This window comes from Prorops nasuta, unplaced genomic scaffold (genome assembly GCF_024137725.1).
Source record: "Prorops nasuta isolate Cenicafe-Biocafe unplaced genomic scaffold, Cenicafe_Pnas_1.2 PNAS00014, whole genome shotgun sequence".
Classification (NCBI taxonomy): Eukaryota; Metazoa; Arthropoda; class Insecta; order Hymenoptera; family Bethylidae; genus Prorops; species Prorops nasuta.
The window spans coordinates 3,321,439-3,336,511 of NW_027116811.1; the positions used below are offsets into that span (position 1 = coordinate 3,321,439).

The 15,073-nt window shown below is 37.1% G+C and overlaps 1 protein-coding gene across 11 annotated transcripts in view; it reads left to right on the forward strand.

Moving 5' to 3' along the window:
- Window positions 1-15,035, forward strand: part of CASK (peripheral plasma membrane protein CASK) — a 109,007-nt gene extending 93,972 nt beyond the window's left edge. For 6 of the 11 annotated variants that reach the window (XM_066735682.1, XM_066735683.1, XM_066735689.1 and 3 more), the window contains 8 exons: window positions 5,310-5,339; window positions 7,713-7,950; window positions 8,925-8,981; window positions 10,784-10,903; window positions 10,985-11,101; window positions 11,178-11,285; window positions 11,377-11,552; window positions 11,633-15,035. In XM_066735682.1, the coding sequence (XP_066591779.1) occupies window positions 5,310-5,339; window positions 7,713-7,950; window positions 8,925-8,981; window positions 10,784-10,903; window positions 10,985-11,101; window positions 11,178-11,285; window positions 11,377-11,552; window positions 11,633-11,812 (1,026 nt within the window). In that variant the 3' untranslated portion in view covers window positions 11,813-15,035. The remainder of the gene's footprint in view (window positions 1-5,309; window positions 5,340-7,712; window positions 7,951-8,924; window positions 8,982-10,783; window positions 10,904-10,984; window positions 11,102-11,177; window positions 11,286-11,376; window positions 11,553-11,632) is intronic. The other 5 variants (XM_066735686.1, XM_066735687.1, XM_066735684.1 and 2 more) reach the window with 3 other exon arrangements.
- Window positions 15,036-15,073: the final 38 nt, after the last annotated feature.

Sequence of the window (15,073 nt, forward strand, 5' to 3'; positions counted from 1 at the left end):
TACGTGCAGTATAGGAAAAAGTGGCTTTCCCTCCCCCCCTTTGTCAATTTAGAAAGCATCGTAGCTTTATGCAATATAGTATTTAGTCAATGTAAGCAAACAACTTAAATTGTAGACCCCAACATGTTTAACGGAAAAGCAATGGTTAAGAAAGCAAATTTTTACCTAAGAGGTGCAGAAAAAGTTTTCACTATTTTCCGACTATTTATATTTATAGTATCAATACACATGAGATTATTTTCTATTCAGTACATAAATTCCATATTTTCTACATTCTAATATCTTTACAGTTTATTTTAATATTTATATTTGCTTGAGAGGTAAAACTTGTATGAACGTAACGTGGATTTAATTTTTTTTCATTTAGTTATTATGCTGAGTACTGAATCAAGGGTGTAACCATCATATTTTAATGTACAGTTATGGAGAAAGCAGCCTTTACTTTGAAAAGCTTTTGAAAGTTTGGAACTGGTTAAAGAAGACTTTGCAGTTTTGTTAAAGCACCGCTGTAGTATACTATATTTGACTACGTATAATGTTGATCAAGAAAATTACATAGACTCCAAAAGCTAATCATACTGACTGGCAGTTTTTCCCATTATTTCGCAGCATGAAAGTAATTTTCTATTTCAGTTTTTTGTAGAGAAATAGTATTCTTATTATTCTTATTTATACATTTATCAAAATGTCTTATTTTACTAGCGGTGCTTTCTGTATTGATTGCTTACCGCATATTCTCTTTTTGTTTTATTTTTCAATATGTTTCTCTAGACAATTGCTTATTATTTTAACATTTTCCTGTTTTTCTGATAAACTTTACTTTTATTCGTGTTATACTGTATTTTTTTCTAGGTATGTGTATACACTTCTGTAGATAAGTACGATACAGCATAATTTCCTTCTGATATGAGTTGAACCATATCAAATTTGCCTCCAAAGTGTATAAAATTTCTTTCGAGGTGTAGCAGTAGCTACACAAGAAAAAGCATACAGAATATGTCGTCCAAATTTTTTCGGTTATATGACATGAATATACATATATTTATAATAAATACATGTATTATTCATAATAACGCATGATAGAAAAACTTATCACTACCCTATGTTAGTCATTAGAGTATATTATATGAAAAAATATTGAAATAATTAACACTTGTACATACATATAGAATTATATATAGTATAAATATTTAATTTGTTGGTGTATCCTTCAAATAACAGTGGATTCTCGGAATGGAACAAATTTCGCAGTATGATCCAAAGAATTTCATGAGATAGGAGAATAGCGTTAATGAGGAAGAGTTGAACTTATTGTTTGTACCTGAATAGCAAAAAAGTCGCAATGTCGGCTCGAGCGGTGTAACAAAACGCTTTGGTTAACGCTTTCGAGTTCAGGGCGCGTAATGCATGTTCCTTTGTACTTATTACATACTCTGTCTACATTGTTCTTATTTTGTAAAATTGGTTCCAACAAAATCTGGCAGGAAACTTTTGACGAAAAAAGTATGCAAATTATTGTTTTACATATTTTGGAATGTTGTATGTTTTTTTTTTTAAAGTAAGAAGCTTTTGTTACACCCCTCATTACCCTCACCTGCATGAACGACGTATTTGCAAAAGAAGCTTTTACTGTTTTTGGCGACGTAGCCACTCGCATCATGGTTTTCCGTGATTTACACAAGCAGGAAATCACAATTCATTTTAATAGCTTCTTAGAGAAAAATAATTTTTATTTTATCATTTCTTTTACAATTGAATCTTATACACATTTGGTTACCAATTATTTTATTATATATATTTACACCATCACAGTAATCGAGAAACTTTATCGCTTCAGCTGCAAACATTCTGCTCATGCAGTTGAGGAGATATAAAAGAATGAAAAAAATAAGAGAGAATTAAGTCTAAAGTGCTTATACAGATAGTTTGATTAACTTAACAATAATATACTATATAATTGCCGGTCCCACGCCGATTTAAAAACAATAAAGATCCGAACGATCTTTTTGGGTATATGAAACGCACTTTCTTCTTGAAAGTTAAAAAAACTAGTCATACTTTTTAAGTCTACTGCTGATTAATAACTTGGGCCTGTTTAACATTAAATTAAATGTTCTAAATAAATATACAAATTACATGGTTTTACTTTAAATTAAATTATTTACGAACGTTATAATTGTGTGGTTTTCTATAAATCGTTGCATTGTACAATACACCTGCTTTATTGAGATGCACACAGTAGTCGCCAAATATATTTAATATATTCAAGAGTAATTTTTAGTACGAAATCGTCCAATCAGAATATTACGAATTTTCCTTATAAGGAGTGTTAAGGCTTAAAGGTGTAAAGTCTAATGGATTTTATAACATGTTACCATATTGTATTGAGTTTTATGAATGTTATGTCGTACTACTATATAAACATATCGAGTTACATACGAACCTCGTGCGCGCGTATTATTGTATCAACACAAAAGAATACTAAATGGCATAACATGCATATATAGTATTACTCTAGAAAAATAAAAAAAAATTGAACCAGTCAAAGAACGAATACGAAGCTTTTAAGCAGAGACGTAGATGTATCAAAGCTATATCCCTAGTATTCCATAGATTTTTAAAAATAGACCACCGTGTAGCTTCGACGCAACTCTTTTGAGTAGATTTAAAATTGATACGAGAAACGTATGATAGACATAACGAGAATGTGCTTTAGGAGAAAATTCAAGAACGCTACTATTAATCCGATTCGCGCAGTAATGACAATATTTAAATTTCCCCAGCCAAATTTGTATACCTATAGATATGCATGTATTGGATAAAATCCTATTAAATTGCGCCATTGCTTTGTACAGTGAGATAATAAAGCGTGAACTGCTGGAATATTCGAGACGGAGACCGCAACAAACAAGATCTTTTCTATCACAGAGAGTAAAATCGAATGCACCGATGTGCATTCCGACCTATGCAACAGACGCACGTGCACTTACACAACAATCGTATTGTGATTTTCCTATGCCTCCGCCCAGTTTGGTCTTCACAGTATGTTATACCTTCACTTTGCAGAGATCCACACAAACCCCTGATGCATCTCTCACCCCCCTCGACACACACATACCCTCTCTATCTATTGCACAGCTTCCCTGGGAAGAGACGCCCAAGTTATATACAACGGGAAACTCATGGATACGCAGGAATCTCAAAAATCTCCCATATATACATCACAATTTTTTCACTACTCCTACCGACTGAATATTTTAAATAAATGTGACTGGAACGTTTAGAACAATCCCCAGAATATTCTTTAACCGTCCAATCATTCGTAATTCACCCCTTCACATGTGTTATTTCAGTATGCGTGGATCGATTAGGTAATATTTTAAGTTTCTGTGTTCTCTGTCCCCTTGCTCCTGAGCAGTCACGTGATGGTTCCAAATTCATTCCACACATAGGACCCACCACGCTAGAGATTTGCCTCTTGCAGTAAGAGGACGGTGTTGAGCCACGGTACGTCGAGCAGGCAGCCGATTCTCAAGGAGACACGCACGTTTTTTTTAATCCTTAGCTCTTTTCGAGAAGCGAAGGACCAGAGGGAGGAATTTCCATCCATCTGGTCCAACGCTCGAGAGCAGCGAGTCCAGTTGCGATGGAAATCGACAGGAGGTTTCAGCGACATCAGCAGCAGTCAATCCACCAGACGAGTTGTCGATAGTGCAGTACCTGCTATAGTATCACTGTGTAGAAATTCTCTTATCCCCCCAACCCCTCTTTCTCTCCTGTCAGAACCCCTTTAACTTGGTGCCAAAACCTTCACCAACACCTCCAAAACCTCCAGGACCACCGTCATATATATATATTATACCAGCTTCGAGTAGAGCGCATCTTCCAACGCACGACAGAAACCATTCGGCCATCACGTTTGTGCATTAATCTTTGCGACGTTATTGCAAAAAGCGGTGAGCTTCAGTCGCAGCGACTTTGCTGAAATAATGCGGCCCGAACACAGAGACTAGTCGCGATCCTGAAAATACCCTAGGTGCACCATGTCACTTCCTGTATCGTTTACCCTGTAAAGTCAATATTATATATATATATATATATATATATATATATACGTATATACAATCTACTTCTAGCTACCCCCTTGTATTAGATTTGCAAGTAGAGAATCCTCGTTTCTTCTCGTTCAATCCCCCCTCCCCTTCCCCCACCCCCCCCCCCCCGCATTCTTTCTTTGAGCAATATTGCAATTTCAGCAGCAAGTTTATCATGCAAAGACTCGAAGCTAGAGGTGAATTTTAAAAACGTCCATGGAACGTCTCACCGTTGAATGCCTCTCTTGTGATGGTTTGATCAATACTTTGAAGGCCTATGATATAGTTCGAGGCATCCAGTAAAATTTATTGGTTTTTTTGAAAATTCATGTCTGGCCCACTTGCGTGATTACTTTGTTTTGGCTTTTTTGATATGCTGTTGTAAGTTTGACCAAGCCTCGTTATTACAGTGAAGTCGTTGCAAGAATCATTCGTCGTGGACGAAGTTCGCCCAATCGCGATAAATTAAGCGGTCGAAGCACTTTGTTATTAATAGCATTACAATTAGTTACCTTTGCCCATTGAAACGCTTTCGAGGACAATCAGCTGTAATTGTTGGGTGAAAACTATTGTAAATATACATATTATAGCGTGTTTTTATTTGTAATATAATTGTTAATGTTTGTATTTTTTTTTTAATATCGTAAATCTATAAATTGTCAGAAAAATATCTTTTAATAGTGCATGGATTTGAAGAGACACATGATAGTTGGTTATAACGTTCAAAGTGAGAAGAACACAGGGGAAGACATGAAATGATTTTTGTGTGTCTGTGAGAGGAGCAACTTAGAGCAGCTTTTCTCATTAATTCAATTCGTATAGCATATATATATATATATATATACATACATACATATGGGATAAAATAAAAATGTTGTACCGTGTGCCCGTGGCACCGAGCATCGGGTTTGATGTAAATTTCTTTATGGGCTACGTGCGCCTAAAAGGAATGCGAATCACTTAAGTAAAAGCTCGAGATTTCCAAGTAAAACCTGCATGTGTCACCAGTACGCACCGTGCATCTCGGAAGCGTTTGCGCGAGCGGGGCAACGTAGTTGCTCTACCGTAAATCGGGTCGTTTTTTCTACCTTACTTGAGAAACGTCTTAAGAAAAATGAGAAATACATATATACTTTATCCGTATATAATTTACACCAGCTATTAAACAAATTAATTAACTGATTTTCCTTTTTTTCTGTTTCCTCCAAACTCTAGTTGTTCAGGATTAGGCCTCTGCCAGTGTTAGTAAGTACCGTCACTTGATCTGGTGTGATTGGACTGCTGTAGTTAGAAGGCTATGCGTTTATCACATATAATATAATATATACTTATGTTACATATTTTGTACAAATAATCCATATCTTATCCACCTGTACACCCGCCTACACATCTATCGTGTGCCATCGCTGAAAAGTTATCGGCCTCTTTTCAACGTCTGTCCCTTTCTTGCTATAACCCATCATTTGGCCTCATCATGTCTTACGACACATATCGTCCCAGCGTGGCATGCGGCCTGCTGCGACAAAAGCACGAAGTACATCTCATACATTATGAATCAAGATCCTTCCATCTACCCCCTTTGGAATTCGCATCATTGCAATTTTATCTCTCAACCCTAATGGCAAAGTCATGTCCGCGATTCGAGTAATCTGATGGTATAATAATAATAGCACGACCTCTGTACACATTTTACTTAATTATTTTTACAAATTTTAAAAATAACGACATCATTTTGCCTAATCATCCGTAATACTCATTGCATCCTCGATTGATGTATCTTTCCATTCATAATTTCTTCATCATTACCTTCAATCTTCATTCCCTCGTAGCTAAAAATACAACCAGCTTTTAAACTATTGCAGCACATTGCAATCTTTTTACCTCGATCGATCTCCAATTGCAACACGTCATCAAAACTACTCACACTCTTTTTAGTAACTTTCCAACAAAGAATTCATGCAGCACTATTAGGCATTGCAGTGGTTGAAGAGTATAAAATACCTTTCATAAATTTTTAACGGCATTTTTCAATCCATTTATTAGAACGCTTCGAGATCTGGGCTAGCTTAGCTCATTACGATCAATGAAACCGCGTTAGCTCCAAAAAACGCTGTTCCAGAAAATTTTGGCTGTATTCCACATGGCGCAGCATTTTAACCCCAGGAAAACAAAATAAAATATTATGCAGCAACTTTGATCGTAACACTATGAAAATAATATATTTCTAAACTTCGAGTTGTTTTAATGTATGCTGGAATAAAGCTGTAAATAAGAAAGGATCAGCATGTCACCTTAACGAGCTGATAACTTCCAAGTAAAGGTCCTATCCTGGTTCAAAGCTTCCTGTTACGTCTTTGCAGTCTATCTCACCCCTATCATGAAAAGTCCTTGTAAGTTTACTCTTTTAGTAGCTCTCTCACTAATAGCTCTGCGTCATATAGCATAGCATCTTCATTATCACATCACACTCTACCTTTTCCAATTGTAACTTATTAAATTACAACAAGTCGACATCTCTGTTGGTATTTTCACGTGCGTGTCACCTTGAACCTCTTCGCAACATTTTCTCTTTCTCTCTCTATCACTATCTCTCTTTATGCGTGTGTTTGTATTACGTAATGTCCAGCCAACTAGTGCTTAAGCTTTCTCTTTAAGTAACAACAATTTATGCAACTTTTTGACCCTAAAAACAAATACTACGAAAGTTTTACTTGGCTAAAACTGTAAGACTAAATTATAATACACCGCTAATGAATAATAAAATTGAGGCATTTGCTGATTATGTGTGCGTACTATGGCGACGATAAAAAATAAGTTTTTTTTAGCATTTCGTGCCAATTAAAATCATGCATATAAATGATCTATTAATATTAAATAATGCACAGACGCTGCATAGTCTCAATTAGTTACTGCAATGAATGTAAATCAACGCCAATAAACTCTTTGAGACATTTGTAAAATCGACAAAAGCATTTAAGAACTCATCTCATCTTTTTTTCATGGAAATACTATTTAAGGATTGCTGCATTTGTTTGCTATTTTGCCAGGACTGAATGTAACTGATTGATTTTATATTTCCGGGATCTCAACATTTTACAGAGAATTTTGTTAATTTTTATACGCATATGGTAAAAATCTGATATTACTGAGTTGGATTTAATTGCAGCCTAAAATTTATTATTGTCAATGTAAAAGAATACACACTGCGCTTTTCAGCATTCGATAAAATTAGTTGCAGAATGCGCTTCGTATTATATTTGATTACAATATTTGTGTACGCTTTCTTAGCATTTTTCGCTTTTATTATACAAACATTTAGCAAAGTACGTACTATCACACATCACGCACGCACGCACAAACAAATAAAAATGAGGAAATTAAGAAAAATTTAAACTATTTTTGTGGCATTTGCGAACCCTTTTTGAATTACGTAATTTTTATTGTTTGTATTTTTTGCTCAGCTAGAGTAAAACGTGAAAGATTGAAAAATATACAAGGCTATAGCTGACGATAGTCTTCTCATAAAAGCCCTAATAATTGAGTTAGGTGATTTGGCATTGTCGCGTAGCTATATCTTACGGGTATGTCAGAATTTTGATATTGTATTTGCTTTGACAGATTTTTGTTCGTGCTCAATTCGACTATGATCCACTGGAAGACGAGCTTATTCCATGCGCACAAGCAGGCATTGCCTTCAAGACTGGTGACATTCTGCAAATTATCAGCAAGGACGACCATCATTGGTGGCAGGCTCGAAAGGATAACGCGGCTGGTTCCGCAGGCTTGATTCCTTCGCCCGAGCTCCAGGAATGGCGTATATCTTGCATGGCCATGGAAAAAAATAAACAGGAACAAGGTAAAATTTTATTTCTATCACCACACCCTCTGTAAAGCTTGGCTATTACCAAAATAAAGACACAGAAATTCGCAGCGAGAAATGTAAAAATGCTAGCACAAGTTTGATTTCAAAAAAGTTAATCAGGTGTATATATAGATATATAAGAACGATGCAAATTCACGTGAATTAACCATTTTCTTATTGTACACAAATCAATTATGGCTGTTCAATTTCTGGCACATTATACTTCATTCTTGTCTTGATGGAACTACAGTCTGACGGAACAAAATGTTATTCGATATATATAAATATAGGTAAGATTCTCTAAGCCCAGCGAGCAGGTATCGATAGGTTCCAGCAGATCGCACGCAACTTTAACTGAAATAAGAGAATCAGAAATCTGGCAATCGAGTTTATATACTAATATGTTCTTCATGCATTCTCATTATCGCCCTACCAATCCATCGTCATGTTATATCACGTTCCACTCTCTGATTGATCGTCATATGGTGTTTTCTTCAAACAAAAGGAATGTTTTCATAAATATGATGTCGTATGTGTCAATGGTACGATGATTTTATACGAAGCATGCCGTGGTATTTTATGTGAATATTGTTCATACATTTCTATAAGTCAAAGCATTTCCTGTTACACGTCTAATAATACAATTTTGTATATTGTATAGTGTCTTATGAGTTTATGGTAGAGGCGTTAATTATCGTAGATTTTAATCGATTGAGAATAATGCCATAATTCATTAACAAAAAATATATATATATATATATCATCACTTCTCTGATTACAATTTTTAGTTAAAAATTAATTGTCTCACTGCAACGATATGTATTTTAAAAATGCTTTACGATTGCTGTGATTAAGTAGAGGATGGTTGAACACGAATGAGAGTAGATCCGGGAAAGAGATAGGAAGAGGTAGATGAGGAGTGTGTAGCTATTGTGATGAAACTATTATTGTATGTTGTGCGGGGCTAGATGCTGAAGCAGAAGGAGGATGCTCCTCTCACGCCGAAGGCTGCGACGGTTCGACAGGTACGACTCTATAGTCTGCCTTCTGGTAGACACGTCTCAAGCAACGTAGGACCGTGTAGACGCATGGAGTAAAATGACACTCATTCCTTGCTTCAAATATACACGCATTGTTTAAGGAGCAAAGTTCGAAAGTTAAACTATAATTTTTCTTGTCACACCCAAGCCAAAAATCTACTAAACTAAATTTTTCATTAATTTAATAGCGATGTGACGCGGAATTAAATATATTAATTTAATTAGCATAGGTCTTCTACAAATTTAATACGTCTGAAGGAAACAAATATTATACCGCTCTTATGTTTCGTTAATTGATCACTCATTTCAAACAAAAATTTAATTATTCATACGCAAAAATCAGAACAAGCGAACGCATATCGACGTGTTATTGCTGCTGCTTGGCCATTATTAGCATATGTGATCCTTTAAAATTGCTGCAATCGTGACAAATTTGTACAAAAACTGCTTCGTAATGTGCTTTATATATTCATAGATGTATCTATAACTAAATAATAGCTGTGATCTAGCATTTTTTTTAACAATAGCACAGAATACTGTGATAATAATAAATGCAAGCAATTTGCATGATTTCTCAAACTTTATGGCACCTCACGCTATTCTTAAGCTTTGTCGCACGATTTTCTTCACTGGCACATCATAGCAGCACGATTCTAATATTTCCAATAAAATCACAAAAACATGCATATATACATTTCTTATTCTCATATATATATAAACCAATAAAATAATTGTTCCACGCTAAAATCTGGTGACCTGCTGGAACGCCTCTAATCCATATCCCTTGGTTACGGCTTTTTCAAGACTGGCTGATGGAATGAATTATATATAATTACCAGTCGTCAAAACGCTTATTGACCTACTGGAGAATAAACTTTTCCAAGCTGTCTCTCTCGTACCAGTGTGAAGTTAGTACCCCAAATCTTAAAAATGGAACAACCAAACAGTTCTAGTAGCACCCGGACAAGTTCTACAGTTCCTTGCTATTTTTCAAAAAAGTTCTGCAGATTGAACTCAAAAAACTATAAAAAGATGATTTAGGGTGCCAGCTTCACTTTCTCCAATATTCAAACGCTTATATCCTTTAAACTAAAAGTCCTATCGATAAAAACTAATAGACATAGTTATGGAACTCTTTGGGGTGCCATAACTATGTCTATTAGTTTTTATCGATAGGACTTTTAGTTTAAAGGATATAAGCGTGTTTGAATATTGGAGAAAGTGAAGCTGGCACCCCAAATCATATTTTTATAGTTTTTCGAGTTCAATCTGCAGAACTTTTTTGAAAAATAGCAAGGAACTGTAGAACTTGTCCGGGTGCTATTAGAACTGTTTGGTTGTTACATTTTTAAAATTTGGGGGTACTTACTTCACACCGGTCTCTCTCGTTCGTTCCACGCTATAAATAACTGCTAATTAGATGATAGATTACTATAGCCTGTAATATGATATTCAGTTAATTAGTTTGTATAATATTCTTTGAAATATATATGTACATATACATACTATGCATACAATCCGAAGAGATATATGTCAAAACTTCTTCTCTCGTACGTCCTCATCGGAAAGTACGAACAAATATGAGACTTTATTGAAAGAGCTTCAAAATACCTTTAAATAGATTATTTGGAAGTGTTTTATGTGACGAAAAAAACTCCATAAACCAAATTCTTACAGAAAATCAGTATGAGAAATATCCAGGACAGTTCGAAAAAAGGAAATATTTTGCACATAGATTAATCCATGTTTATTATACTTTTTACTAATAGAGTTTATGCTGTTTACAGTAAATTGCTCAATATTTGGCCGAAAGAAGAAACAGTACAAGGACAAATATCTTGCAAAGCACAATGCAGTATTCGACCAGCTGGATCTGGTTACGTACGAAGAAGTAGTAAAACTTCCATGTAAGTATAATGAGAAATAGGAGTAAAATGAAAGAAAGGACCACAACCCGCGGGAGATATGATAAATTTCTGATTGTTCAGATCCTGCATTCCAACGGAAAACTTTGGTTTTATTGGGAGCGCATGGTGTTGGTCGTCGGCACATAAAAAACACAATTATTGCCAAGCATCCTGACAAGTATGCCTATCCAATTCCACGTGAGTACTCGTCATCGAGGTACCGCTATTTAAAACTCTAAATACTTCATTTCAAAGTGCTATTCTTTTTTTAAAGATACAACGAGGCCTCCACGAAATGACGAAGAGAATGGACGCAATTATTATTTCGTTTCCCACGACGAAATGATGGCTGACATCGACGCTAGTGAATATTTGGAATACGGTGAGAGATCTTTGGCTCGATAGAATTATTCGGCTCTCCACATCCGAAGAGACACTGACAAGTTTAATTATATGTAAAATAATTTAAACAGGAACCCACGAGGACGCTATGTACGGAACGAAATTGGAGACAATCCGTAAGATTCACGAAGAGGGAAGAATGGCGATTCTGGATGTTGAACCGCAAGCCTTGAAGATATTGCGCACCGCGGAATTTGCACCTTACGTGGTTTTCATCGCAGCGCCCGTGCTACAGAACGTCAATGACGTGAGTTTGGGAAGAAAGAGAATGCCATATTAATTAAGAGTTAAATTGAATGAACGCAATTAAACAAATTGAATTTGCAGTACGATGGAAGCCTGGAGCGATTAGCCAAGGAATCGGATATGCTGAAGCAGGCGTACGGCCACTTCTTCGACATGACCATCGTGAACAACGACATCGAGGAGACGATTGCCACGCTGGAGAACGCGATCGAGCGTGTGCACACGACACCACAGTGGGTCCCAGTTTCGTGGGTCTACTGACAGCGGAGCTCGCCGACCCGTCACATCGTCACCTCGGATTGCAACGGCTCCTCCAGGATAAGGCAGTGATCGTCCAACGGGAAAAGTCATTGCGAGAATGTACACCGGCACATCGGACCAATAACCAATCAGCAGATCGATCGATTCGAGTGCGTGATCGGCTTCGCTCTCCTCGCGGACCCCTACGATCACAATTATTTCGTCATTACGGTCACGATGATTCAAACTATTCCTATAAACATTGAGAGCCACGAAAAGACCAGGCCCAGCTAGCCGGTCCGTCGAGCTTTCTTCCAACCTCGGACCAACTGGCAGGGACTTGGTCTTAAAGGGCAAAGGTCGCATTATTGTATTGTTAGCTATTATAGCGACCGTTGGTCAAGCCCCAAGAAAAATCGATAGGCGTTGGATCGCGTAGATATATAGAAAGGGCCCGAGCGTTCGTACGAGTTAATATTTTGTAATCTCCGTACCATCATCGACGACCTTTGGCTCGAGCCAGAAATTTTAGCGTGCAAGACGCAGTGAAGCCCAGCGAGGGTTAACGCCTCGTCCGTACGATATACTTGAGAAAGATTTCCTTCGTCGAGAATCGGGAGCCTGCTGCTCGTGTCTCTTTATCGCATTTCTCAAAACACATTCCTCGCGCATTGACTGCGCACTTACGAATTTATTCGCGGCTGACTGCCGCCCTCGCGTCCACTTCAGTGCCATGGTTTATTAGCGTCAGTGTTGAGTATGGTACCTCTGAAGACTTATAAGGATACTTTTTATCCCCCCGATTGCCCCAACTTTCGATGCCATTAATTTATGTATCTGTCTTTTTCATATACCAACCAACCATGAGACTGTGTATATTGATTATTGTCCATAATTAATTCTTAATTACGCTGATCGAGGGAGAGACCGGGGTATTTTGTGTGTCAAAGCGTTCCAAGTGATAGCGAAGTAGCCAAATCTTGTACTCAGCACTGTCTAGAATTCGAATGTAATAGCGAAGGTTGTCAGGCACGAACATCAGCGGAGTCGAAGGAAGACGAGGCGATTTATTATTGTACATGGTATGTGAAAATCCTGCAACCACTGTTGGACAAGAGGCAGGGTAAGGTCGAAGAGACCTCTTAAAGATGTCGATCGAGTGGCTGAACGTATCCACTGTTTAAAGCGAGAATTGTCAATCGACTATTCGTAAGTTATAGTTGCCCCTATCGTACTCTGTCTTAAGCTAGTTAAAACGAAAAGCTAGAGAGATCAGCCGGACCCACTAACCGAAAACGTAGCTCTGAACCTTGGGTTAACCTTGTTAAAGCTTCTTTTTAATTTTAAGCGGTACGGATGAGTTTGCCAGTTTTTTTGGCTAGTATTTCCAACGTCTAACAGCAGTGTTCATCTCTCGTCGCGAGATCTGCGAAACACAGTAAGACGACGCGAGACTTGCTTCCTATCCACGCTCTTCGTTAATTTCCTCTGGTCAGTTAACAGTTTCTTCTGTGAATCAGCTGATCCATCCCCCCTCCTAAGTTCGAGAAACACGCCATGACGTCTCATTGATGTTGCATTCGTTTCCTGTCCCATTCGTCTTTCCTCGTCGCGCAGCACCGTTTGCTCCGTGATTCACGCTTTAATATCGTCTAACTCCCTTGTGCGATATTCTTTTTTATACAATTTTCTGTCTATGGCTTTAATCGGCCGTCCGGGCGAATGCAAAATTAATGACGCTTTTACCAACGATCATTTTATGCTTGCGCGAAAATATTTTTAATGGAGTTTTGTTCATACATAGAATTGCGCAGGTGTGCGCGTCCACACGAATCTCACGTTCGTTTACACGCATTGCGATACATACACACATACGCGTACACGCTGCATGTACTATAAATACATACACTGGCACAAATCACACTTGGATACGCACATACTCATACGAGAACACACACACACACACACACACGTTCATTTATCATGAAAATCACTCGGTTCGTATTACGTCCTCGTACAAAAACGCATTATTCAATGGCAAAATAACAAACTTCGTTTGTTATAGGATATTTATAAAATGTAAACTCAGTAAATTAGATAGTCTATCAGCTATTTGAAATAATACTAACACTCACACATGCAGATTCACGAGATACAGATTTAACGACTAGTTAATTAATTACAAATGATTAATAAATTAATTGTGTGACGAATTAACACTGAATTATTAGGAAAAAACTAATAGGAAATTTGCATATGCAGCCCGTAGAACGACGGCGGAGTGAATGCGCGCACGTGCGGGCATGGTGTGACGTCTCGCATCCGTGATAATCTTTAACAATGACTAAAAATTCTTAACTATTTCGACGAGTTTCTGTTCAGGGATTTTTCGAATTGTGTGTACACCATTGTCGCTCGGCTCGATCCAAAAGAAATTTTTAATGGATACATGCGCGCACACGCCCGTTCTTCTACCACGCTCTCTTCCTACTCTCTTATACGAATAGCATCTTCATACTCTCTTGCGTTTCGATAAAAGCTCGTTCTTTAAGTACGTAGGCTAGCGAGTGCGAAGGAAAAGTTATAGTGGAAAGTCTGATTTAAATCTATCGATGCTCGAGGACATTCTGAACAGATCTCGTGAATAAAAATTGTCAGATCCGTGCTCGTTAAGCCTGCTATTTTGTCGCCAGCATACCTCTGTAATACCAGTCGTTAAATGCAATTGAATTATACTATACATTTATTGAGTCAATTTCAATTGTTTCAGCAGTGCCATGTCAAAGCTTACAGTCAAATTTATACGATAATAACTACTTGGGCTACTTGCTGGCGATACAATTGGGTCTTAATGGCGCGTGTCAATGCATAAAAAAGTTAGAGAAAGCCCGTCGGTATGAATGCGAGCGAATGAAAGTTTACAAGCGCGGAGAGAACGAATCTTAAGTGATTTTGTAATATTTCTTATAAGTTGTAGCTGCCATATCCATAATTAAGTACTAGTAGCGCTGAGAGTGATATTTGATAATGATTGCAATGATTATGGTGAACATGACGATGATACGACGATATTACGTGCTTATGCGAGTATGTGACAGTAAATCTGGATGAATTACGATAAAATGTTGAGAGACGACGGGTCTAAAGAAAACAATAACAGTTCATTACAATTATGTAATTATAAATAAGAGGAAGAGATGAAGAGTATTATAACACGTTGTTAATTGAATTAATAAAATTAGTCCAAAGTACGTTGATTGCGTCCCATCTTTTACCTATTTA